Below are 26,591 nucleotides of genomic sequence, written 5' to 3' on the forward strand. Positions count from 1 at the left end.
ATACACATCCAATGCTTGTGTACTGAGAAGACTATGAAAACTTAGTGCCTTTTTTTTACTTCTGAAAAACATGTTCTGATTTAAAATACTACAATGAACTGGGGCAAAATTATTAGTGATTGACAAAGTTGTGTTGGGTTCAGTCCAGCAAAGCATGAAATACATATGTATCTCCACTTACCTGCTGAAGGTAGCTCATCTAAGAGTCTGTGATGAAGATCCTGTTTTTACAAACTCACTGTGATTTCTGTGCATTAGATAAATAAGAATATTTATCTAGTTAGAGTATCAAGGCCCCATCCCTGGGAGTATTCAAAGCCCATGTTGGGGATCTGAAAAACCTGGCCTATTGGAAGGTGTCTCTGCCTATGGCAGGGGAGTGAGACAAGGTCCCTTCCAACACAAACCATTATAGGATTGTAATATTCTGAAATGTTGTCCCCAGTGTCTTGGAAAGCATTTATCAAAGTGCTTTATCAAAGCATGAAGTCCTGGTTTTGAAAAGTTTTTCTTTAGGTGAGATTTCTCTGGTTGCTTTTGTAGACTCAGGGCTTAATTTGCAATAACGCTTGAAATTTAAATGGATCACAGAATATCCTGAGCTGGAGGGGATCTTTGGCATCTGCAAGGATTGAGTCCAAATCCTAGCCCTTCACAGCCACCCCAACAATCCCACCCTGTGCATCCCTGGGAGCATTGTCCAAACCCTCCTGGAGCTCTGGCAGCCTTGGGGCTGTGCCCATTCCCTGGGGAGCCTGGGCAGTGCCCAGCACCCTCTGGGGAAAAACCTTTCCCTGATCTCAGCCTGACCCTGCCCTGGCACAGCTCCAGCCCTTCCCTCAGGTTCTGTTCTCATGGCATTGAGAATATTCATCAAGCATGGGTTAAATTTCCTGTTAAGAGCAAATTCTTTATTTTCATAACCTGTGTCCAGTTTCCAAAAGGTACTAATTTTGACTTGAACTGAAGTTACATTCCACCACACCTAATTATCCTTCTGTAAGGAAATTCCTGTAAATGGTTGTGATGCCCAAAGGTTTGTACTGATGCCAGAGGGGGTGTTGAGATGAACTGTGATGATCAGCAGAGTGTGAATATGGTGCTGTGGAAAATAGTGGAGATTTATTAGTCATTGGCAGTTCAGGTCATGTCTCCAGGTAGTTTTGATTGTTTGTGGCAAAAATGAGTCATTCCTATGTCTGATGAACTGGATTGATCAGTGTAGAGCTAGGAGTTCACAAGTACTGAGCTGGTGAGTGGTCTTTTTCCATTTCTTTTAGTGTTGAAACACTTCATTTTTTTACTTCTAACCTTTCTGTAAAAAGGGAATAATTCCTGTCCTTAGACTGCCTAATAATACATTTTTCTTCCTCACTTTTCAAATAAGTAGAAATGGACCTTCTGTATACAGAACCTTGATGGGAGGAGATCTGAGAATGACATGGGGGCGCAGCTTGGACTTTGATGGAAGAAAGGGGTGTTGTTGGGTGACTTGAATGCTGGAAGAACCTATGTGGGAAAAACAAGACAGTTTGGAATTGGATGAGAAGCCTGTGAATGAAAGGGATGCTGTGGATGAGACGAGATTGAGGGGGGACTGAAGGAAGACAAGACTGGTGATGGAACATTTAGGATGGTGCAGAAGAGGTTGTTGTTGTGGGGAAGGTATCATCTGTAACATCACAGGGAATGGGGTCTGGTGGTGTTCACTCATGAGTTCTCTGCTGTAGATAGAGGTCCCTAAACCCACTGGAAAACATCCCTTTTCTGCTGGCTCTTACTCCTCCCAGGGGATGGCAACAAAAGGGTTACACCAACCCAGCTGTGGTTGGTGTAGGTCCCTGCAGTGTATGACCTGCGTGTGTTTGGATGATGCTGCAGGGGAAGCAATTTGAAATCTTGTTTCACTCACCTAACGGGGTAAAAGGCCCCTCCACTACTTTTCAACGATCCAATGCAGGTGGCAATGTCAAAAGTTAAAAAATTACATTACAGAATGAAGGTTTCTTGCATACCTCTGTTTCGTGCCTTTTCTCCTCCCTGGTCCCAGACAGGCATTATCCATTTTCATACAAAAAGAAGGAATAGTTTAACGGGCGAAGCAGCTGAATGCTTCTATTCTGAAGATGCATAATGTACAGTGAATGCCAAACAAAGAAAGGAAAAACAAATAGTTACAGCTGGTCTTTCTCTGTTTTCTATGGAATTTGGAGTCTGTGGAAAAAATAAACCGTGATCATGTACCTAAGGCTTTTTGTCATAAAGCAACTGCAGAAGGGCTTTTGAAAGCAGACAGGCTTAGTTCTTGTGGTTCCTAAATTTGAAGAGCTTCAGATCCAACACTAAAACTTTTCAGTTGTGTGGTTTTCATACATGTTACATATATAATTGTTTTATTTTTACAGTATTATTTTCTCATGCACTGTCTCAGTTATATTTTTTGATGTGCATTTTAAAACATTATTAGAATATTTTTCCTCTTTGGGTGTAATTTTGAACCTAAATTTACTTAAGCAATGAAACAGTTAATCTGAAATCCTGTTGCTTTGATTGCTTGAGAAATATTCTTGAGTCCCAGAATAAACAAATGGGAATAGAGGCCATGCTCCACAGATTTTCCAGGTTTCAGTATGCATTCCAAGAAATGACCTGACAGCAGGGCAGGTTGCAAGAGCAAATTTTCTGGGGAAAGTTATAAATCATTGCTCTATTTGCCCTTCCCCCTCTAATAAAATTCATCACATCACATTTTGGCAGAACAACAAAAGCTGCTGTTCTTTTGGGGGCTTTCTGTAAAGGTCCCAGAGGAGAAAAAACCTTCTTCTAAACCAGTGTTACAGCATTATTGCAAAGCTCTTTGGAATGACAGGGTTGGGAAATGGATCTCCCAGAATTGCCTATTGAACTTACACAAGCAAGCTGCTGCCAGACTGCAGACAGCTGGGTTGTTCTGTTTCCTTCCATTTTCAGTTTTGATCTTGAAAAACTCTCAGAAACTGAAGTTCCTATGGGTTCATTGAATTTAACAATCCATTTAAAAACTTACCGTGGAGGTGAGATCTTGGAATTAAATGGGAACTTTTCCATATACCTTATTTAAAAAAGTGTCATGTTCATCTCACTGGGAGTAGAACATTGAAATTTCTTTGGACGCATTTTTGGGCCCAGATGTATAATTTCTTAAGTAGAACTTAAATGAGTTGGATCTTTTTGAAGCCTTGTGATTCCTGTTCCGGGCTTTTCCAAAGCAAACACAAGTTGCTCCCTAGCTGGTGTCACCAGCTGTTGCACAAACCCCAGTTCTCTCTTGGGCCACGTTATTGCAGGGCTTTGAGCAGCACAGGCAGTTTTACTGTGATTTTTTGGGTATGTTGTTTTGCAAACATGCCCAAGCAGCTCTCTTGTGCACGCCCTTGGTGAGGGGACACGTGGTCAGTGCTGTCTCACTCTGTGCTGGGAGCACTCAGCACAGATCAGGTGGGACATTCCTAAGAGTGGAGGGGGAATGATTGATGAAAACCTCCCCCCACCTTTTAAAATGTGTTTTGAATGACACCCTTCACTTATTTAAACTTATTTCATCTTTGCACAAAGGTTGCTGGGCATTAATACTGTAACATGTGAGAACAAGTACGCTTCTATAGGAGGCTGGAATCTAGTTTCTATCACAAAGTCATCTCATACACAAACCTATGGCACATTTCCACTTTTTAAATGATAAAGTAGGCAAGTAATGCACAATAAGCCAGGGGAATGAGGAGACCCCCAGTAGTGAGGGGTAACACATCAGGTTAGTTTATTGCTGGTTTCCAAGTCTTCAACTGACGTAACCAAAATATGGCTCTCCTTTACAAGATGTTTCTCAATGCCACCATGGTCAACTGCAGCTTAAAACCATGGTTCAGTGTTACTGTGAGTCACATTCACATTGCTACACAAACCCAATATTACTTCAGTGGGATTTGAAAAATATGCTGCAGCTCTCTGATGTACAGAGGTGATGCAAAATCGTATAGTTTGACAAACCAGCTGTGTTTCTGGGGAGGTTGGGTTGGTTGTGGTGGGTTTCCCTTAGCTGATTGTCAAGCTCTCTCTCAGCCACTCATCCCTTGCAAAGGAGGAATGGGTTGAGATAAAGGCAGGGAAGTCACCAGTTGTTGTTGAGGGCAAGACGAAGTTGTCTTAAGGAAAATTAATTTGTTGCCAATTAAAATAGATATTCAGTTATTCCTTCAGGCGATGGGAAGCAAAGACACGTAGGAACAGCTTTGCCTCTGCTTGCACAACTCAGCTTCTCCCCTGATTCCTTCTCCCTTCCCTAGTGCCATCAAGAATGGGGCTGTGGTCAGTACATGTGGGCTTCTCTTGGCCGCTCTGCCTCCTCACACCCCTCCTTTCCTTCACTGTGCGCTCTCCCATGGGCTGCTGTCCTGTCCCTGGTGTGGGAGCCTCTGTGCCCTGCAGGGACATGCTTTCCAAAACTATGTTCCATTCCAGTCCCACCTCTGTGCTGTGCCTAACAGTAATTTGTATTAGGCATTTTAGGGGAAAAAAAACCCTGGAGAAGTCCAGAGATAGGAATTAATCAGTACATCTGGATGAGAAAATTTTCCTTGTTGCTTCATGCAACTAATAATTGATGAGCAGAAATGCCCACAGGTTTGTATCCCTAATTCCTTTTAAAATTTACCTGTGGTTGTTGTGTAGAGATGTATCCAGGTGTGCCAGTGAACTCCTTTAAACACCATGCTGACCATGGCTTTGCTAGTATCTTCTATTAAAGTTACATTTCCTTTAAGTATTCACATTTTTAAAAATCAATATGGAATCTCTACAAGACAGTAGAGACAGGCATTTCAGCAGAATATATTTCAGCAGCCGGTATTGCTGATAGTATAGTAACAACTGTTCTTTTCTCTTCTAGGTGTTAAAGTGGGTTGAAGAAGCAGTTCAAGCCTCCAAAGTGCATCTCTTATCTACAGACCATCTGTCCATGGCTGTAAATACTTGGCAGATCCCTTTTGATCCCAGTCTGAAGGAAGTTACAGTGTCCTTGAGTGGTCCTTCACCAGCAATGGAGATTCATAATCCTCTAGGTGAAGTACTTTATACTTTCTTTTGTGATAGTGAAAAAAGAGAAGGAAAAATCCCTTCTGATACTTTATTTTTTTCCCAATATTCCACGGGATTTTTTCGCTTGTAGGGAACTGGAAAACTTCCTTATTCTCTCCACTTCATCTCGCCTCTCTCTTCTTTGTTACTATTTGTCCTGGCATTCCAGATTGCTGGACACATTTGTCTTTCATCTGTTCTTGTATTCCCTGAACCATTATTTAAGGGTTGTACATGATGGCTGGGTTTTATGTGAGGAAAGTTCAGCCATGGTCTAGCTTTCTTGAACTGAGAACATTCAGAACCAAACCTGTCTCCCCTGCCCATCTCCAGCTGAGCAGTGTGTGATGGGGAATGCGATGATAGATTTGGAGCTAATTTATAATTGAAGCGATTTTGAACAAATCTGTTGTTTATTATTAAGTTGATGCCCTAGGAACTTGGAACAGCACTCCAGAAATAAATTCAGATCATATTTTGTATTCTCTGAATGACTTTTGCCTAAGGATATTGCTTTAGTAGCTGGGAAATGTTTTATGCCCAGGATGGAATCCCTGCAGTGTGATCTGGTCTGTCCTGCACTGAGGCATTCTTGAGATTTGCTCAAGGACAACACAGTCCTGGGTGCAAGTGTCAGGCTTCCCTGAAGCTGTGACCCCACCTCTTTTTGGCCTTTCTCATAAATCAGCTCCATGTATCTAAATCCACAGGGTTTCACTGAAATTACCCAAGGCAAATCTACTAGGTTTTGAAAATGGGCACTAGGACATCCCACTCTCCACTTCTTCTTTCCCTTTAGTGCTGTGAAAGAGCCAGATGAGTTTTAGGGCTGATAATTCTTCAGGGTCAGCCTTGAGGGGCTCTAGAGGGCCAATTCCTGCACACAATCACCCACATATAAATGAACATTTTCAGTATTCTGTCAGAGAATTATAGGGAATGTTGACTGTTGTAAATGCCATTGACTCCTAAGCAGTGGGTAAGTCAAGTATCAGAAATACATTGGTCCAAAACAAAAATATTGTATTTACTCTCTGTTTTTTAAAAGCAATACTGCATTTACTCCATCCTGTATTTAGTTCCTGTTTCTGTTTTTTCAGGCAAGCAGCTCAGTAAGGGATCAGGACTGAATGAATTGTTAAATATCCAAAACTCTGCAAAGGTAGTAAATGTCAAAGATCCAGAACCTGGAACGTGGACAATTAAGGTAAAGTTATTGCAGAACTTCTGTGTGATTGTTCTGTAGCATATAAGTGGGTTGTATAATGATTTGCTATGTTATTTATCATACATACTTACAGCTGAGTCCGTGTTACAGTAAATGGTCTGTGATCTTGTATTTAATGTTGTGTAGCTGAGTCTGTGTTACAGTAAATGTCCTGTGATCTTGTATTTAATATTGTTGTATACCTCTTTATGTAGGTAAAGCTGCATGATCCCAGCTTTCCTAAATAGATGTGGAAACAATCCTACTGGTGTAGATCCTTTCTGACTGAACTATTCTATTGTAGCAGTGTAAATACTCTATAGTAATTTTTGGAGAGGAAGGCATCCGTGTGAGGCACTTTATAGGCAGTGCTGAATGGATCCTGCTGTGCATTGTCCCTGCTCTAAGCACAGAGGTGCTTTGAAAAGGATCACTAATTCACACACAGCCCTGGTGGAAGCTGTTGATCCTGCTGCAGAACTGCAGCTACAAAAGCATGTTGAGCTCAGCAGCTCTGGGGCGAATTGTTTGAATGTCTGTCTAGGACTGGGGGCTTATCAAACGAGGGACAGGGACTTTTGATGTGGGCAGATATATGGGACGAGAGGGAAAGGTTTTAAACTGCCAGAGGGGAGGGCTGGATGGGCTATTGGGAAGGAATCCTTCCCTGTGAGGGTGGGGAGACCCTGACACAGGGTGCCCAGAGAAGCTGTGGCTGCCCCTGGATCCCTTGGCAGTGTCCAAGGCCAGGCTGGATGGGGCTTGGAGCCACTGGGATAGTGGGAGGTGTCCCTGCCCATAGCAGGGGATGGCACTGGGTGGCTTGTTAAGGTCATTTCCAGTTCCATGATTCTATGACCAAAAGTGCTGAAAACCAGTACAGAGACAACCAGGTGGGCTATTAAAAGTGAAAAAGGTTTGGGTCCTGCTGAACATGGTAGCATGATCCACATTGGGTCCTGAGACCTTTTCCTACAAGTCAGTGCTTTAGGATTCACTTCTGTCACTTGCTGGAGGCTTCTAGGGTGAGGGATGAGTGCAGCAAATATCCAGAGGGGCAGTGCAGGAAGAGCCCTGTGTGCTCCTGGCTGTGTGATGTGAGCTGAGCCACTGGTGTGTGCCAGCACCAAGTGCTGGTTGCTGGGGAGGATTCCTGGGCTCAGGGTGGGACAGCTGCAGAGCCAACAGTCCCCTCGTGCCCAGGCTGCTGCTGGTGGCATGCACTCCTGGCAGCAGGAGAGCAGCCTGCCGAGCCATCAGGTGGCTCCTGCAGGCAGGGCCTGTGAGTTTTTTAGGAGTTGGGAGGTTTTTTTCATTTTTTTTTCTAAGCTCAGCATAATGCTGTCTCCAGCTCTATGGAGGGCATGGATAAAACTTTCAATTTTATGTGTTTCCGTTTAAAAATAACTGAAAAAAATCTCTTGAATATGTAGTTGAAATATTTAAATCTAAATTTTATGAGCAAGCCAGGTCATGCATTTCTTCATAGATACCTGTATTTTGGGCAATTTTTTGATGTTGTTTGCAAGACAGGAAAGCATCTTTCATAAATATGTATTTGCTCTTTTGGTTATACTCATCCAACCTGGGATGGCAAACACTAATGTACAGTCTCTGTAATCCATGTTCAACTGCAAATAATGAGAAGAGACCTAAAGATAATAACTAGAAAGCACTCCTGTGTGATGAAACGAATTCCTTGTGTTTGCCTAAACACCTCCAGCTCCTAGACATGACAGTAAGAGATGTGTTTATTGTTATTAGGAAATGGTAAAATTTTATGAGGTTATTCTGGCCTTAAAAGTTGCAAATAACCAAAGGTCTGAGGAATTCATAAAGAGAAATAATTTCCCAGTATATTTTTCTGTGGATTGTTTACTCGGCTTTAGTCACTGGCTTGGTTTATTTACACAAAGATTTCAAGACTTAAGCTTTGTGAAAATTTTATTCACACCATAAACTCCTTATATAGATGCACCAAGGTATAAAACCAGAACTTTATCACTGAGTTTATCTAACTAAATTTTTACTGGTAATTAACACTTGATACCTTGAGTTGTTTGGCGCAATTAAATATTTCTTTATATTGTTAACAGCTGGCTTATATAAAAAAGGCTTTAGTGGTTCTGTTTCTGAGGTGAAAGGCTAACTAAATAGAAGGAAATATGTTGTTTTAATCAGACATTGATTTGTCATGATGTCTAATGCCTGTGCAAAGGCTGTTAGTTAGAAGAAACAACTGTTTAATGTGATACTCAGATGCAGTGGTGGCAGAGGGGGTTACTCTGGAGCAACCTCTCCCAGAGAGCTGCAGCAATTTGAGAATGGATCGGGTAAAACTCCAGGAAAGCTTAATGGAAGCTTCCAGACATCTGAAGGGTATAGAAATAGGTGAGGAGGAAAAGCCATGGGTTCCTGTGCACCTTTGGCAAGTAGCACTTGACCTTTCTTTCTCTGCATAGAATCATACAAGTAACTTATAATTACTTTGATTTGTCTTCTTTAAGATGAAAGATGTGCATCAAAGCAGCTGTGCTCTCCAGAACATGAAGCTCAGGCTGTTCATGGGTGATGGATGGGTGGGAGTTGTTTTGATTTCTTTTTTGGTGGTCAAAGCAGAATGACGAGGTGAGGTTATAAGGGTACAGACCAGAGGGCAGAGGTATCTGTGCACCCTCTGTTCTCCCTTGGCCAGGAGAGAGAATCACCTTTAATGCATAGATTTTTCTGTTGACTTCTGATTCACCATTTTCTAGTGGAGTTTGTAATGGTCAAGTCCTAACTCCCAGACCACTGCCATTGCAGCAGGCACTAGCACGTGGCAAGGTCTTGTGGATTTGTTGGTACGGTTTACTTCCAAGACAAACTGTCTCTCTGTGCTGACACCACAATAGTAGGGCTGGGTGTGAAAGCAAAGCTTTATTCAAGGTGCTTTTCCTTACCACTTTAGCCATAAGGCTCCTGTCTGTGCTGCTGTTAGCCATGCTGGAGTCAGTTCCCGAGCTCAGGGCTGGCTCACCTCTGTGCAGTGCCTGCCGTGCTGATTCCATGTGCTGGCTGTTTTGCAGACCTCGAGCAGCGGGAGGCACTCTGTGCGCATCACGGGGCTCAGCACCATCGACTTCCGAGCTGGCTTCTCCAGAAAGCCCACCTTGGACTTCAAAAAAACATCCAGCAGGCCAGTGCAAGGTTTGTTTGCACTTCAGCCCATGTTAAATACCTTCAGGTCCCCAAAATCGAGTACAGCTCTATGATGAGCTTTGTGATAACTCTGGGAATGCTGTGAGTTGGTTCATGGAAGGGGCTTTGTATCTGTGTGACATAAATACAGATATTCTTAACTATGCCTCAAAATTGCAGTGCAGTTTCTGTTATTTTTGGAGCTTAAGAAAAAGGCTTTGACGTAGAGGCATGGTGAGGAGTTAATAAAGAAGCTGCTTTTTCAGAAACACCTGTTGGACATCAGCAATTTAAACTCTCCCCAGCTGGGTCTCCTCACGGCTAATAAGCAGAGCTCAGCTGAGCACAATTAAGTCTTTCCCTACTCAGTAGGTAAGGGCTGGAGCTGAATGCTGCATTCATGGGGTAGTGAGCCATGCAGATGGAATTTAATCTTTCATGTTTTAATTATCTGTTTTCTTTAGCACTTAAAATAGTGTGTTTCTGTTTTTCTAGGGATTCCTACCTTCATGCTGCTGAATACCACAGGGATCCTGCTTCCAGCTAGAGTAGACCGACTGGAACTTCTGAGTATTACAGGGGAGCTCCTTAAGACCTTGCCTGTGAAATACTATCCTGACAGAAAGCCCTATGGACTATGGAATATTTCTGATTTCATTCCACCAGATGAAGCTTTTTTTGTTAAAATAACAGGCTATGACAAGGATGGTTATCTTTTTCAGAGAGTTTCAAGTGTTTTGTTTTCTAGTATTATTCCTGGTAAGTGACTTTACCTTGAATTGACTGTTCATTTGTCTCATCTGAATCAGTTAAAATTGAGGTCTTGTATGCTTTTATAACTTATGCAAGTTCTTTATGTGCTGTTTCCCTCCAAAGTTCTGTCTCTAGTTCATAATGGGCAATACCCACTATGTAGAGCTTTACAAGAAACTGAGCTTCCTTTTAAAAAAAGGAAAGGATTGGATGTGTGTGAGTAGCTGTTAATATACTTTCTGGGGAATGTTTTCTTTCTTCAGATGCCCCCAAAGTTACAATGCCCATGAAGACTCCAGGTTATTATTTACAGCCAGGCTCTGTTCCCTGCCACGTTGAGAGCCTTATACCTTTTACTCAGCGTTTTACTAAAAATGGAGTAAAACTGGGAGTGGATCAGTTCTTCAAGTAAGTAGTGACCTTTTCTCAAAATTCTGCTTGTTTTATATGTTTATAAATCCTATTTATAGCTTATGATTTCTATTATTATTTACTGCTATGTGCTGTCCACATCCTGCTACTTCCAGTCTGTTATTTTTGGTGCTCTTCATCAGGAAAGTTGTGTTTTATGGAGATACTGATAATATTTATATATAGAGAGATATATCTATATATGATGTACAGAGGAGGGTGTAAACTCTGCATGTGATGGGATTTATAAGGTTGTGGCCTAAATTCTCCTCAAATGTGTGTTCTGAAGTTATAATAAACTGGGTCTAAAAGTCTAGAAGGCAAATGGTTTTAATTTATATTTTTAAACATTATGCAAAATTGGTAACTAGCTTTGTTTATTAAACACACCCCTCACTCTGACCCCAGTGTTATGTAGATGACTGGGCATACATTAATTTGTTTGATTTTTAATGCCTTTCATGGATGCCCTAGAAGTATGTCCTATGATATTCCTGCCCTAGAAACTTTCATCTTCAGAAAATCTCTCAAAATACCAGAATTTATGTGGGTTATACCAGAAGGCTCTTCAGATTTCTGTATAGAAAAATAATTGTGTGCCCTTTCTCTGTAGGGTGAGAGAATAATAATAAGAAAAAGTTAATTAGTTAAAACACTCATGAAGTGTCCCTTTTAATTCTGTTTGTTAAAAACAAAAGGGAAGTGTGCCCTAGCAAACAGTGTCAGCAGCCTCCTGTGCAGCCCAAATCACCTCAGGAGCAAACTGTAGACTAAATTCTGCATTCTCCAGCAGGTACAGCATACCCAAATAAACACATCCTGCAGCTCCTTGTGCACTGCTGGCAGTGGGAAATGCTGGAGCTTGGTGTGGTTTGGGTTTTAATGAGGTGCCACTGACACATAGTCAGCCCCAGCACAGCACATACTTGGGCTGCTGTGTAATGTTTTCCATTCCTTAGGTATCAAACCCCACACTTCTCCTTGTTCTTCACAAATCCAGCACCGCTGATTCAGACGGGTTTTTCTTTTTTCTGTTACAGAGCAGATGAATGAACATATCATCCAAGTTAATTTAACAAAACATATCTCAAGCCAAATATTGTTGGTCACAGTTAAATAGGATCTAATTCAGCTTGGCTTGTTTGTCTCTTATTTGTAGTGAAGTTCCAGGCAGGGTTTGTCTAGCTTAGTAGTTCAGTGCAGATTTGAACTGTAGTGTTCCTCTGCATTGAATGAGTTTTGTTTTGGTGTTGAGATGTCTTCACTCAACTGTTTTAATATTTATTTTAAAACCTGAATGATTTAGGAGTTGAATATTGTGTTTCTATTGTGATAGTTGTCTATGTGAAAATACCCTTAGAATGACTACAGGCTCAGGGTTCATGAGGAGAACAGACTTTGAAATTTCAATTTTTTCTTTTTCCTTTGGTTCCAGAGGTACTATCAGCTGTAGTAGTACTTCCTAATTTTAAATTAGTAACATATGTTAAGAAGAAGAAATTTTTGTCAAATTGTAACAGCTTTGTCTTTCTAAATTTCTGCATCCTTTGGTAGTAAGAAAATTTGGGTTTTGCTTAATATCCCAGTGCATTTTTTTACCAGCCTGATGAAGGAGGTCAAGAGCAGTAGTTGAGCACCTCATTCCAGTTGGAAGTGGCAGCTGAGCACTAAAGTCTCTATACAATCAATTCTGTATTGCAAATAACAGATACCACCAATCCTGCAGAGATTACAATCAGAAAAAGTAAGACGTTAAATTCTGACAAGAAAGGCAATTCATGTTGTTAATCAAAACAACAACCATGATAATTTAAAAATGTACTGATAATAAACTGCTATCTATGGTTGCTATTCAAGTCTAGTAAACTATGCAGAATATATCCCTCCAAGCCATATGCTAGGAAGTGAAATTATAGGTTTCGTTTCTCCCCGTGAGCCGTAGCCTTCTGCTGGTGAGCTCCCAGCTGGGTCTGGAGCAGCGTGGTGGGGGTGTCCAGGAGGTGAGGTCTGATACAACCCAAGCACCACCGTGCTCTCTGCATGACTGAAAGCTGAGGGTCATCTGGGTTGTGGAGTTGGAGTGTTTGGAGTTGCCCAGCTGCCCACACAAACAGCCCAATCAGCAGATTGCATGTACAGTAAAATGAATTTGGTAGGTAATGGTGATGCTGCAAGGTGCTGAATTATCCCATGACATGTGCTGTGGTTTGTGTGCAGTTACAGCTCCTCACCCAGCGCCCATGTGTGGAGCAGATGCCCTGAGCTGTGTGTTAGTCCTTGCTGCCATTGTTGGTTTGATTTCTAAATTTTTCTTTAATAGTCCACCACAGGTCTTTGTTTTGCCAAGCTGTTCCATGCCCCTGGGCACATTTCCCTTTGTGCTTCTGTTCTCAAGGCTTCCATGTTTGACAGCTGGCATGTAGCACGAGTCAGGAAGGAAGCAGAACAGGATTGCCTAACCTCACTTTTAACATACTTTCCATGAAATAAAGGAGTTTCTCACTTGTTAGTTGGAAGAAACACCACCTTATTCTTTAGTGCTGGCAGTTGCTGCCATGTCCATGTGCCAGCATTGCAGTGGGAAATGTCATAGATTTGAAGTATGATATATTAGGTTATCTAGAGTAAGTATGAAGTAAGAGGGAACAAGTAGAAAGCCATTTAAGGTCACTGTACACTGTTTTCATTTGTGGTGTGGTTGGATTGTCTGTCTCATGGTGCTACAGCATTGACCTTCGATGCATATTCCAAGTCTCTTGTTCCTTCTGTATCCTTTAAGGGCTGATAAATCAATCTATTCAGACAAACAAAGGGGTCATTAATGTAGTGTTTTCCTGTAATGTGGCCATTACTTGCCAAAGCTCTCTCAGATATTTTGGTACTTATCAGTTTTGTTTATGTGCCATAGCAACAGGCCATGGGGAGCACTGGGATACTGCAGAACCACTGGTTTGCTCATTTATGTTGTCCTCTGTGTCTGTAGCACCAGAAGTTTATAAAATGTGGTTTTGTATCATGAGAGACTGAGAATGTTTGTTTTGAAGCACATGTAAGCAGCCTACGTAGCTACAATTTTATTCCCTTCTTGCTTTCACATTGTGTGTGATACCAACATGGTGTTACTGCCTAGCAGCATTGGCCTTGCTGGGATCTAGAGACTACCTGCAGTGCTTCTCTGGATTGCTGAACCTGTGAGTTTGGGAAGCTCAGGTGGGAGGATGAGACCTTGTTGCCTCTGCTGGTAAGAGGCATGGGCTTCGTACTGCACACTGTCTCTGCACAGAAACTTGCTGGCTTCAAGGAATGCGTCTTCTCAAGTGGTAAATACAACATAGCACAAGCAGCTGAGGGAATGACAGGAAATACACTGCCTTTGGGTATTGTGTGGTGACTGCTGACTTGTTAAAGATTAATTTTTTGATGTGCTAGTGGGACATTCTGCAAAATCTTAGGAGAAAATAACCACTCATAAAGGGACCTCCAATTTGATTCTTTAGAGGGTCTGTCTTGCCTCTTCGTGATTGTGAAACTCTCCTGTGCCTGCAGTCAGGAAACCAAGCTGGTGTAGCTCTTGGTTCCTTGAGGGACTCAGCAGGTGCCCTTTTCTCCTGCAGAGAATCTTCCAGCATGAGCTGGGACATTGCCCAGGTGTCTGTGTCCGACGAGGGCTTCTATGAGTGCGTGGCCAGCAGCACTGCGGGGACAGGACGCGCGCAGACGTTCCTCGACGTGTCAGGTGCGTCCCAGCCGCCCTTCTGGGCTGGGTTACTTGGGCTACAGCACTTAAGAAAAGCACGTGGGGCTGATAAAATGCATTGCCAATTTTAAATGTATGTTTAATTACTGTGTTTTTTCCTCACCCGTGTCCGCAAGTGAGCTGATGTTTATTCAACAAACCTGTTTTAAATATCAAAGTTGATTTGGTTTGAGTTCCTGCTATCAGTTGGACTTGCAGAATAGATCTGACCTATAGAATCCAAAACCTAAATCTCAGATTTCAACTGTTCTCAATTTTATTTTGCTTTGTAGCAATTATATGTTGGCTTGATTATATATATATGTGTTATCTGATAGACAAGGAAGTAAGAAAATTGTGTTCAAATTTCTGCTTTTTTACAATACAAAATTCAGTAAATTGTTGGAAATCTCATCTGTTACCTTGAATTTCTTAAAAGTGGTAATAACATGAGGAAGTAAAATGAATGAGGTAAAAAATAGGGCTTATCACAAAGATAATTTTGAATAAACAGTAGGCTTATTTTTTGTCTGTGGGTGGATGGATGGAACCTCTGCCCATACTGTAGCAAATTTTGTCACTTAATTTTTCACAGTTGCAGTGCAGTCAGAGTGAGAGGGAAAAGTAATTTTTGGTTTGTACTAAAGGTCTATTCTATACAGCCTTGTGTTGGTGTTGATCAGATATGAGTCTTGGAGCAAGTGAAAGCTGTTGCTGGTGAGTTGGAAAAACACTGGAGCAGTTAATCTGTGACAGGGAGGAATGGGACAACTCAGAACAACATTTTCAACTCAGAGTTTCATTTAATGGCTGGAAATTTAAAGTTGTCTTGCCTCATATCTCTTGCAGTAGCCACTCCAGGTAGCCACTCCAGGTAGATTAGGAATCACAGAATCACAAAACAATTCAGGCTGGAGGCACCTTTGGAAGTTACCTAGTCCCAATTCACAGCTCAAAGAGAATTAGGTTCTGGGCTTGATTATGTTTTTCAGGAACTTGTCCAATCAGTCTTTGAATGTCCCCAAGGGTGGAGATTTCACAAGTTCGTGGGCAGCCTTCAGTGCTTAACTACCCCCACTAGGAAAATATTTTGTATGTCTGGTTGGAATTTCCCCTGCTGCATGTTATGAACGAAGACTCTCATCTTTTTTTTTGCCCTCTCCTGTGCCCTGAGAACACTCTAATTGTGTATTCCCTAAAACAGTAGCTGAAGAGAGTGGCTCCATAACCCTTCACCTTCCCTTTTCCAGGCAAATATGTTCCTTTCATTGTGCTATGAGCAAATTCTAAGAAACCAGTGTGACAGCATTGATTTTATGCAAGGCAAAGTTTGTAGAGAAAGAGTCCTCTTTGACCAAGGGATGAATTTGAGGAGAGGAACATCCTTTTATTCACAAGTAGCAGTGAGTAGAGTGGAACAGTAACATCTGTCCCAACGCAAGTCCTGGTTCTAGAAGTCCAGTTTATATTTTAGCCACAAAAATCCTTCAATCAGAAAGGATGTCCCCAGATGCTTGTTTCAAACCATGGCTTAGAGGGCAAGCAATTGTGGGCATAAAGATTGTAAGTCTGGAAGTTGCAGCCATTTTCCTCATCAAAGACAAACGTGAAGGAGAATCCTGACCTTTTTCTTGTGATGTTGGTAGCACTTGAAAGCCAAGAGTAATAAGGGGGAAAATCCCATATCCCCTTATTTACAAAGCACAGGAGATGGCCTGGAATTGAGTCACTGTGTAAACATAACAATTTGTTCAGAGCCCTGCAGAGGATTAATGGGAGGGAGATGCTTTGAAATCCTTGTGTACAAATATTTGCAAGAAAATTACTTGAAATTTCTTCTTGAAGCAAAGTAAACAATCTTTTCAAGTGTTCTTGGTTTACCCAGCTGACAGACAGTATAGCACAGATAATCCATTCTGGCAGCTGTTGTGTGAAAGGTATTGGAGTTGTGCCAACATTTTCTCATTTCACAGAAAGCAAGCACTTGAGTTTGACTCTTACTCCTATTAAATCTTTAAAATGTCAAACGGCTCGTTAGCTTGTGCAGCACCCTACCTGAAGGGCCAGGGGAGTGCTGGGGGGTGGATGAGTGTGAGCACTGCTGTGGGCAGTGGCTGGGGTAGTCCAAAACTTGTGTTGTCCCTCTAGACTGACAGTCAAAAGGTGGGGATTCCAGACCTGTACTGGCCTCATCTCCCTCTCCTGAGTTTCGGTAACATATTTGATGATAAGCCTGTGGAAAGTAGCTGAAGATTTATTGTTTCTCCCAAACATACAAGTACAGAGGAGAAACTCCGTTCAATAAGCAAGTGTAGCTTCCCCTGATTCTCCTCTGCATGGGTTAAAGTCTGTGGATTTGGCAGTGGGGTGATTGCTGTCAGGACTGTGTTTATAGGGAGGCAGAGCTGCACACCCAGCAAACAGTGCTGTGCAGGGATCCAGCACTGGGCTTGTGAACCTCATCTGAGACCCCCCAGGAGACTTTGAGGAGGAGGATTTATGGCTGGTTCTGGGCTTAGGAGTAACTTTAACCCTTAATAGATACAGATTTTTTTTTTTTTAATTTCCTGTTATCCTTGCTTTTTTAGGATAGTTGTGTTTTAGTGTGTACTGATAAAGATTAGGTCTTGCTCTCACAGCTGTCTCATTTCTGCACAAGCATCCCTCTCAAAGTATTATTTATTGCAGTGTTTTCTTTGTTCAAGAACCAGTCTGGGGAAAACCCAATGAAATACATGTGATATTTTTAATGGGAATACATAAAGTCATAAATAATTCATTTTCTTTCTTGAAATGTTGCCTTCTTGAAATGTTGCCTCCTTGATCAGTAATATCTCAAGGAGGAGCAGAATGCTGCTATTTTAACCATCTGTGATTTCAAAGTTTAATTTCAGCTGAATATTACTGCATCTGCTTTTTTTCTGGGAGCATGATAGAACTGCACATATGGGTCAGGTAGAAAGCAGATAACAAATACTGGGAGTTACAACATAAAATATGTACAGGAGAAGATAATGAAATTCCCAGAGATTTGAGTGGAAGTGAGAGTTGAAGGATGTTGTACATAGCTGCAGGAATTCCTCCTGCCTGGCGGCCAGAGCTTATCCCATGTACCCAGAGACACCGGGTGTGCAGCAGCAGAGCGCTGCCTGAGGTCACTGTGGGCTCCAAGAGCTGGGGCTGGGACCCCAGGCCTCCAAGAGCTGGTGTTACTGACATGGGGGTACTAAACCCCTGGTCTGACTACAGCAGCCTGCACCCAGTCTACTCACACTGGTCTCCCAGTGGCTGGCACTTAGTATATGAAGGGATACAGAGAAGGGACAGGGACTGAGGTTACCCTGGGAGACTTAAAGAAGGGATTTACTAGTGAGAGAGGACAAGGGCTGGGGCAGACAGGGCACTGGCTGGTAGTGCTTTATAGGGGACAGGCCCCTTTTATGCCCCTTCCTGCCTATTCCTCCATATTCCTCCCTTTTCTCCTCTCTGATTCACTTCCCTGCATATTCCTTCATGAGTTTGCCCGCTGCCCCTCACCCCCACCATAGCAGGGACCTTGGGTTTGTGTTCTTACCAACTACACAGCCTGGGCTGGCCCCTCTGTGCAATGGTGCCCTTCAGTCAGCATGAGAAATGGTTGTTGGCATTGTGTCTGCTGTCTGTCTGAGTGTGTACTATTTATTACCTCCCCTTTTCTTACCCTATTTCATGAGGTCCTTAATCAAATAAGGGTATGGATGCTTTCTCCTTCCACATTTTTGTATAGAATCTATCATGAAAAGAGCTCCTAATGGTGCTAACACTAATGGTGTTAACTTGGTTCCATTGTTGCTGCTGGAAGAATTTCCTTCTAACATATTTTTTTCCATATGCGACCTGTAAAAATCTACTGCGCAGCTCAGATGCCACCAGGTGGGGCACACCTGGGGCAGAGATCAGACTTGGAGGCCTGTGGTGGTCCTGTCTCCCTTCTTCCTGTTGCTGTGACAATGATCCCTTGTTGGCTGTGCTCAAAAAACACAGAGCTTCCTCTTCTCATACAGGATGTGATTTTTCCTCCTAAAGGAATTGGTAGTTTGGATCCTAGACCAATTGTGTCCTTGTGATGTGAGCTCCTAGCAGGTAGCTCAGCAGAGAAAGAGGCTGCTGCCCTGGGTTCTATTCATGGCTTCAGAATGGAAGATGAAAAAAAATATTAAACCAGAATGATTAAGTAACTCAATTTATTTAAGACCTAACATATTGGATAAATATTTTAATATTTAAATATTACACTTTTTTTTTTTTGTTCTGTAGTGTGCCTAGAGTTGTTTATCAGGAATGTGCAAATGCTGAAAGGCTGCTTATTGTAGTTGCTGGGAATGCCCTGACGAAGGCAGGAATGGTGAATCTGACTGCATGTTCTCAGAAGGCTAATTTATTACTTTATAATACAATGTTATAATAAAGAATACTATACTATACTAAAGAATACAGAAAGGATACTTAATGCTAAAAAGATAATAATGAAAATTTGTGACTCTTTCCAGAGTCTCAACACAGCTCGGCCATAATTGGCCGATGAGTCAAAACAACTCACACCAGAATCCAATTATGAATTCCCTTCAGGTAGACAATCTTCTACAATGCATTCCACTTGTGAACAATACAGGCACAGCAAATGAGATAAGAATTGTTTTCCTTTTCTCTGAGGCCTCTCAGCTTCCCAGGAGAAAAATCCTGGGCAAAGGGGTCTTTTCCAGAGAATGTGAATGCCACAGTTGCTGGAACGTGTCTCTGATTTTGCTCTCCATTCCCGCAGAGCCCCCGCCCGTGCTGCAGGTGCCCGCTAACGTGACGGTGGTGCCCGGGGCCGGGGCAGTGCTCAGCTGCCTGGTGCTGAGCGCAGGCCACTACAACCTGAGCTGGCAGCGGCACGGGCGCGATGCCCGCCTGCAGGACCCGCTGCGCATCCGCGTCCTGGCCAACCTGTCCCTGGAGCTGAGGCCAGCCTGGCTCTCGGACGCGGGCAGCTACAGCTGCACTGCTGCCAACGAGGGCGGATCTGCCACGGCTTCTGTCTTCCTCACCGTGCAAGGTAACGATGGGATACCGCGACCGCGGCTCCCTTGGCAGGGCTCCCTTTGGAACAGGCTGCCCACAGCCTTGGACACGCCCATCCCTGGAAGTGTCCAAGGCTGGATGGAACTCAGAGCTACCTGGGATGGTGGAATGTGTCCCAGTCCATGGCAGGGGGTGGAACGAGAGGGGCTTTAATATCCCTTCCAACCCAAACCATTGTGTGAATTCATAAAAAAATCAGTCAGAACTAAAAAGGCAGCATAAGCGAGACCAAACAAATCTAGGTCTGGGCTTTTGCTGTGTACTAAGAACAAATATGTATAAATGCAATATTTGGTGTTGGAGCAAATGTTTTTAAAATTTTGAAGTACTGCAGGATTTTTTCTATTTGTCTTGATTGCGTGGAGGTTTGAACCTTGGTTCTTTGGTGCCTGTCTGTGGGTGAGGAGAGACAGGACTCAAAATCTTACAGAAAGAAAATTATTGTCACTTGTAGTAGTTCCAACAGATTTCTGCTTGCAATGCTGCTGGGCCATGTTCTGTGCAGAGGGGGTACCATCATTAATTAACTTTTCTGCTCTAATTGTAGTAATTTGTTAGCTAATGGAAAACTTAGAATTATGGAAAAAATAAATTTTGAATGGAATAGCTTGACCTGAGGTGCTCCAAAACAGAGGTTGAAGGTGGAGTTGTAAAAGTTATTAAAGGGATGTTGTTTTTCCTATATGGGTTACCAAGGTAGAGCAAGTAGGTGTGGAACCACTTGTGTAGGGCCTAGTACAAAATACAGCAGAATGAAGTGTGGTTTTTCAATATTTATTTGAATTACCCTTAGATTGCTGCAGCAGAGTTAAAACTTAATTTCTAACTAACTTAGATTTCTCTAACCTAAATTTTCAACAAAGCTGAAAGGAAAAAAGTAATGAAAAAACCTCAACCCCCATGCATTTGGAAAACCTAGTTTTGAATTGTAAGGAATTTTTCCATCAAGTCACTCATTCAAGCATGTCAAAGGCATCAAGAGAAGTACCTCTCCCTCGTTCATCTCTTCCTGGGATTTAGGTTTTCCTTCCTAATATCTGTAGCTCAGCTGGGAGCTTTAATGCACCAACCAAATTGCTTCTGGTGTTTTTTTCTAGTAAATCTAACAGTTTTATTTCTGCCACAACAGAATATTAAGTTTCAGATCCTTTATATATGTGGAATGATTGTATCAAATGGTTGGGGACTATATTTTGGCTAGTCCTGGTAGTACTAACAGCTTTCAAACATGTTTGAGTTTGGGCAGCTCAGACAAGCCTTAGCTGAGAGTCGGAGTTGAGCTTTCTTTATTTTTTGTAAAGGATGCTTAGAATTGAATAAATACATAGGAAACACTAAGCTGCAGCTAAATTCAGCTTTCTGCAGTAGTGCCTGCCTCTTTTGTTTGGAAAAAGTAATCTACTGCCAGCTTTTCCCAATGGCTGCAATGCAGAAGCTGAATGGTATCTGAAGGGTTTGCAAGTACTGCTACTTGTGATCATTTTAAGTTGCCTGGAAAAAATTATTTCCATCAGATTTCTGGGGGTACTCAGTGTATGATTGTCATGTACAGCTTGCAGTGCTTGTTAGGGCCTGGAGTAGTTTTCAAAAAACAGTTTTTATTTGGCAGTAAAGAGTAAAGGGTAGCCAGATGTAAGAGCTATAGCTTTATGGGCTTGTCAATATTAGCATGCCAAAGAGGGAAATTTGAAGTCTTGTTAATTGATGGAGATGGGTCCATGCTTTGTGTAGTTGTAAGTAATTCAGAATGTCAAATTAAATTCATCCTGAAGCCCTTTATTATTTTTGGACCAGCTCCATGTAGATCTCTGAATTTCAGATCATAAGAGAATAAACACTGCTTTCATCCCTATTTTCTCTCTGGGGGTGAGTCAAGGCAGAGAACAAATGCTGGTGGCTCTAAAAATAACCCAGCATCTGCTTTTCCTGCTGAAGGAGATTGTAGTAAACCCTTGTTTTGAAAGTGTTGGGTTTGATGCTGTTTCTGAAATGGAGCATTGATGTGACTCCTGTGCCAGCATCTGTGCAAATACAGCCTGGAGCCTTCGTGGGGCTGACTTTGTGCCCCAGTTGTGTGCTCTGTGCTCAGGAGAGCATGCTGTCCCCAGCCTCTCACTGCTCCCCACGACCAGGACACAGGTAGAGACAGCCCTGTGTGAAACTTGGGCCTCTCTGTAGTCTGGGGGTACTGCCCAGAGCTCTCTGGAGGGTCCTGGAGTGCAGTTTGATAAAGCCCATTGAGTGCTAGTACTAAAAAGTATGTCCTCAAATTCAGAATTGTGCAAGAGTGGCTATGTAGTATGAGTTGCTCAAGTCCTCCCATCAGATTGGTCTTGTATGGAAACATAAATGAATTTATGAGGGGATTCCTTTTTCATAGTCCTAGAGGACTATGTTGTAGCTGTATGAGGCTGGAGATTGGCCAGGAGTGTGAAATATTGGTGATCCTGTGTATTTTTCAATGTGTTTCTCACTGATGACTGAAATTCCTTTTCTTTCTGGTTTTGTTACAGCCTGACAGGTGAAAAAAGAGATTGCTATTTGCATATTTTTTAGGCTCAATTAATATAACATATGGTGGAAGCTTGATGTTTTGTTTGTGGTGTTTTTCATAAGTGTATCTCATCAGTATTGATTTTGGGGTGGAAATGTAGGAATTTGGATGCTTTTTTAAAATCGAAATAGTGTGCATGGTGAAGAGATTGATTTGGGGTAGCTTTTTTGTTTCCTTCCCCTTGAAGAATTTCAACTACACCATTAATCCCCAGAAGTTTGGATGATGCTAAATGTGATTTTATGGTAATCTTGGTTTTTCATGTGTTCTGGTGTAAGAGCAGACAAGGATGATTATTGCAATTTTCTTTTCCCTCTACAGCACGGATGTGTAATGGGGAGAGACTTTGGCTTGTGTTTAGGTTGGTATTAGTAGAGATGTTCTGGGTTAGTAATCTGGGCATGTGATGAATTCCAGCACTGGGTTAACAAGCAGGGAAAGCAGCGTTCTGCTCAGGTGCATCTTTTTTGCATCTTTTTATCTGAATGTATAGATGGAATAAAATCAGACATGCAATAGTTACTGTTCTGTCCACACCATGGTGGGTTTTCTTCACCTTATTTTTTCAAATATTCTATTGCCTGTCTGGTATCCCCACCACTGAAAGGTACTTTCAGCACCTGCTTGCAGGGAGCACTGTTAAACAATGCAGCGTTCAGCCACACCTACAGGAAATAAGCAGATTTATTATGTGTTCCACCTGCCCACATGAAAAATCAAATGTCTGTTTGCCTTTGGGCAATGAAGAATTGTCATTGCTGTAGTAAGAGGTGTGCAAGTGCTATTTGGCCAAGCCAAGGGGTGACAGGAGTGCTGTCCTGCTCTCTGAACAGCTGCCTGAGATATGCAGTGCGGGAAAGTAGGTCCCTCTGCTGCCTGGGGGGCATTCAGCTGGGGGACTGCTAGGGGCACTTCCCAGTGCCCAGAACTTGAATACAGCTGAAAAGAAAAGAAATAGCCCAGGAGTCAAGTGTGACTTGGCTCAACAAAGCAACACTGATACTCACATATATCCCAGGCAGGCGCAGAAACCAGGTCTGGATGAACACACTGGGACTTGCAGAATGAAAATGCTAATATCTGGAAGAATTCCAGGGAAGAGACTGCCCAGATGGATAAAAGAATTACCTTTTTGGCATAACTCTGAAGTTTTTCAGATCTTCTTTCTGAAAAGATACAATACAGAAATAAATATCCTGGTCTTTCAGATCTCTGACTGATGGTATGAATATTGCTCACTTAGGTCTGTGGATGCACACTGTTATAATGGGCAGAGAGGAAGTGGTTATACTGCTCTGAGATCTTTTAAACACTGTGAAAATGGGCCTCCCCACCCTCACAGGGCACAATTCATTCCCAGTATCCCATCTGACCCTGCTCTCTGGCAACGGGAAGCCATTCCCCCTTTTCCCTGTCCCTCCAGGTCCTTGTCCCAAGTCCCTCTCCAGCTCTTCTGGAGCCTCTTTAGGTACTGCAGGGGGCTCGAAGTCTCCCTGGAGGCTTGCCTTCTCCAGGTGAACACCCCTAGCTCTGCCAGGCTGGCTTCAGAGCAGAGGGCTCCAACTGTGGGACCATCTCCAAGGCCTTCTCTGCACTTGCTCCATCAGCTCCATGTCCTTCTGATGTTGGAGGCCCAGAGCTGGAGGCAGCTCTGTAGGTAGGGGTCTCTTGATAAGCTTTACACATGATCTGTGTTGTTTAAAAGGTTTCATTGTGCAGCCTTGAATGAGGTGGGCACTGTAATGAGCTTCTGCTTCTCCTTTCATCTACAAATCTTCACCTCTGAGATACAGAGAACAAAGCAAAGGAAATTAAATGGACCTCACATACAAGAAAGCCCCTCTGTGTGCTTGCCTAGTCCCTGGCATTTGGGCAAGAAGACAAGATGGTTAAATGGTGGCAAATGGGACCTCACTGTAATAATCAAGATTTTAGACAATATCTTGATTATTACAGCTGTGTATATTGACTTTTTTCTAATACTTCTATTACAATATAATACAGGTTAAAATTTCGTTCATCTTCTGCTTACCTGTCAATACCACGTGAAAATACTGGCATGGACTGTAGTATGTTGCCAAAGCTTGATGTGTAATTGCCATCAGAGCCAGTTTCCTAATCTCAACAGGAGAGGAGACCTTCCTGTGACCAGAGCATGCAGAATACCCCCAGTGTCTCTTGGCAGCATTTCAAACCAAATAAAAATAGCTGAGCCAGCTGTGCACGTCATGAATCACTTGGGGATAGTTCTGTAACATGGAGCCATTTCTGGCCCCTTCCTGCCCACTCGTGCTGTGTGCTGGTTCTTGCACACACTCCTCCTTAGCAGCCACTGAAACATGTCAAGTGTCCCCTGGGCCAGTGGGGTGGAGTAATTCCCACTGGAACTTCTTGCATTGTAAGACAAAGTCATGCATATCATAGAAAGTGTCTGTTGCCCAAGTGAACTGCTTTGGTGGTCATTTTTTACTGAGGAAATCTGCCGAAGGATTATGGAATCACAGAATGGTTTGTGTTGGAGCCCATTCAGTGTCACCCTCTGCCATGGGCAGGGACACTTTCCACTACTCCAGGTTGCTCTAATCCCTAAGCTGGTCTTGGGCACTTCCAGGGGTGGGGAGTCCACAACCTGTCTGGGTTAAAAATGAATGAATTCTATTGAATTCACCAATTGATTTTCTAGTGAAAACACCCCTGAAATCCATAACATCCTTTACAATTGTTAACACTGCGGATTCACTTTTCTTCCACTTTTATGTCTGCACATATATTGTGACTTTGATTCTTATCCTGCAGGTTGCATTCTGACAATTGACCCACCTGAAGGTTTGTGGGCTTTAGTGTCGAGTAGTCTGAATAAATTTCACAGAATCAAAGAACGGTGTGTGTTGGAAGGGACCTTAATGCTCATTTTGTTCTGACCCCTGCTATGGGCAGGGACACCTTCCAAGTTGCTCACTGTCTGGTGTTTGTCAAAATTGACTCTCTTGCTGCTTTTTTAAACCCCATCTCAAGAAGACCAGTACCTGAATTCTGACCTAATGCCTCTTATAAAGGTGGTTTAGTCTGAGACTTTGACTGTGCCAGTGGAAACAAGTGGTTGCTTTCTTACCACGTAGCTATTTGAAAGTGGGAATCAAGTTATTATCATAACCTGTGCTTTCTAACAAGACATTTTTAAATGCTGGTTTTATTTTATTTTGGTAGAACCTCCAAGGCTTGTAATTTCCCCGAAGAACCAGACTTTTACAGAAGGTTCTGAAGTGTCCATCAGGTGTTCTGCCACGGGTTACCCAAAGCCAACAGTTGTGTGGACGCTCAACGATATGTTTATCATTGGCTCCAGCAGGTGGGACTTGAAGTTGTCTTCATTTATTTTACGCTCTTATGTGAGAAACAAGGCTTGAATAGTGCCAAAATATTCTACTACTTCAACGGGAGTCTGTGAGTTTTGGAAATAGTACCTCAGTCTTTCCTTCGATAACTCTTTAATTGCAATTACCTCATCTCTAGCAGAGAAACACTTTAGTTCTCTTCTCCAGGTTTTTTTTACAAGATTAATTTATGTACTTTCCACAAAATTTAGTGCTAGATATAATAGAGTGTTTATCATGAGGAAAAAAAACCCAGAAACACCTCTTTATAAACCATCTACTCATGGTGCTGTGGCTGCTTGGAGTGTGGATATAACCATTGTTCTTTCTAATAATTTTGCTTGGTCCCTTGTGTGTTCCCAGGTACAGAATGACCCCAGAAGGCACCTTAATCATAAGAAAGGCAATTGCCAGAGATGCAGGAATTTATGGTTGTTTGGCAAGTAACTCAGCTGGGACAGAGAAACAGACATCCATCCTCACGTACATTGGTAAGTAACAAAAACTATGTATTAAAATTTAAAAAATAAACTAATTCATCATCAGGGAGGAGGAGCTGTTAAAATGAGTAGAACCCTGCAGAACATACTGGTCTAAATTCCCAAAACCTCAGAAGATATGTTGAACAGCTCACAAATGTCGCTTTTGTTTTTGGTTCAAACCTGAGTAGTATTGTTAGGTGGTATTTGGAGCTTGATGCTCTTTCTAAAAAGAAAGCTTTTTAGGTTAAAAACCTTTGTAGGTTAAAAAAACCCCTAAAATAGGGTCTTACTATGGGATAGACTGGGAAAACTGAGTGAGTGCTTTTGAAAAGAAATTGTGTTTTTCTATCAAAATACTGTGTTAAAATATTGATAGCAGAGTATTAAACTGTTTAATGACCAACATCTGGCTGGAGGAGGAGAATGATTTCATGCTTGTACTTTCTGCTTGGTGAAACTTTTCTGATTTTGTCTTTGTATTTCGTGTACATTTTGCATATGATTCAGTGCTCTGGACCAGACTTTACTTTCCCTTGTTTCCCAGTGTTTATCTTCCACTTTAAGGTCTGTTTGACTTTTAATGCAAACATTCTTCCATATAAAAAGAGAAAACTGGAGTCTTTCATGGTTTATATCTTAAAAGTTACCTGTACTTTGGGTGAAGAGCTCATTTTTTTCT

The 26,591-nt window shown here is 42.2% G+C and overlaps 1 protein-coding gene across 1 annotated transcript in view; it reads left to right on the plus strand.

Annotated features, from left to right (window-relative positions):
- Window positions 1-26,591, plus strand: part of HMCN1 (hemicentin 1) — a 165,321-nt gene that overhangs the window by 38,528 nt on the left and 100,202 nt on the right. Inside the window, 9 exon segments of the mRNA XM_009088425.4 lie at window positions 4,925-5,096; window positions 6,213-6,319; window positions 9,388-9,508; window positions 9,995-10,258; window positions 10,516-10,660; window positions 14,278-14,399; window positions 19,201-19,476; window positions 25,264-25,405; window positions 25,794-25,921. Of these exon segments, the coding sequence (XP_009086673.3) occupies window positions 4,925-5,096; window positions 6,213-6,319; window positions 9,388-9,508; window positions 9,995-10,258; window positions 10,516-10,660; window positions 14,278-14,399; window positions 19,201-19,476; window positions 25,264-25,405; window positions 25,794-25,921 (1,477 nt within the window).

The sequence above is a fragment of the Serinus canaria genome, chromosome 8 (genome assembly GCF_022539315.1).
Source record: "Serinus canaria isolate serCan28SL12 chromosome 8, serCan2020, whole genome shotgun sequence".
NCBI lineage: Eukaryota > Metazoa > Chordata > Aves > Passeriformes > Fringillidae > Serinus > Serinus canaria.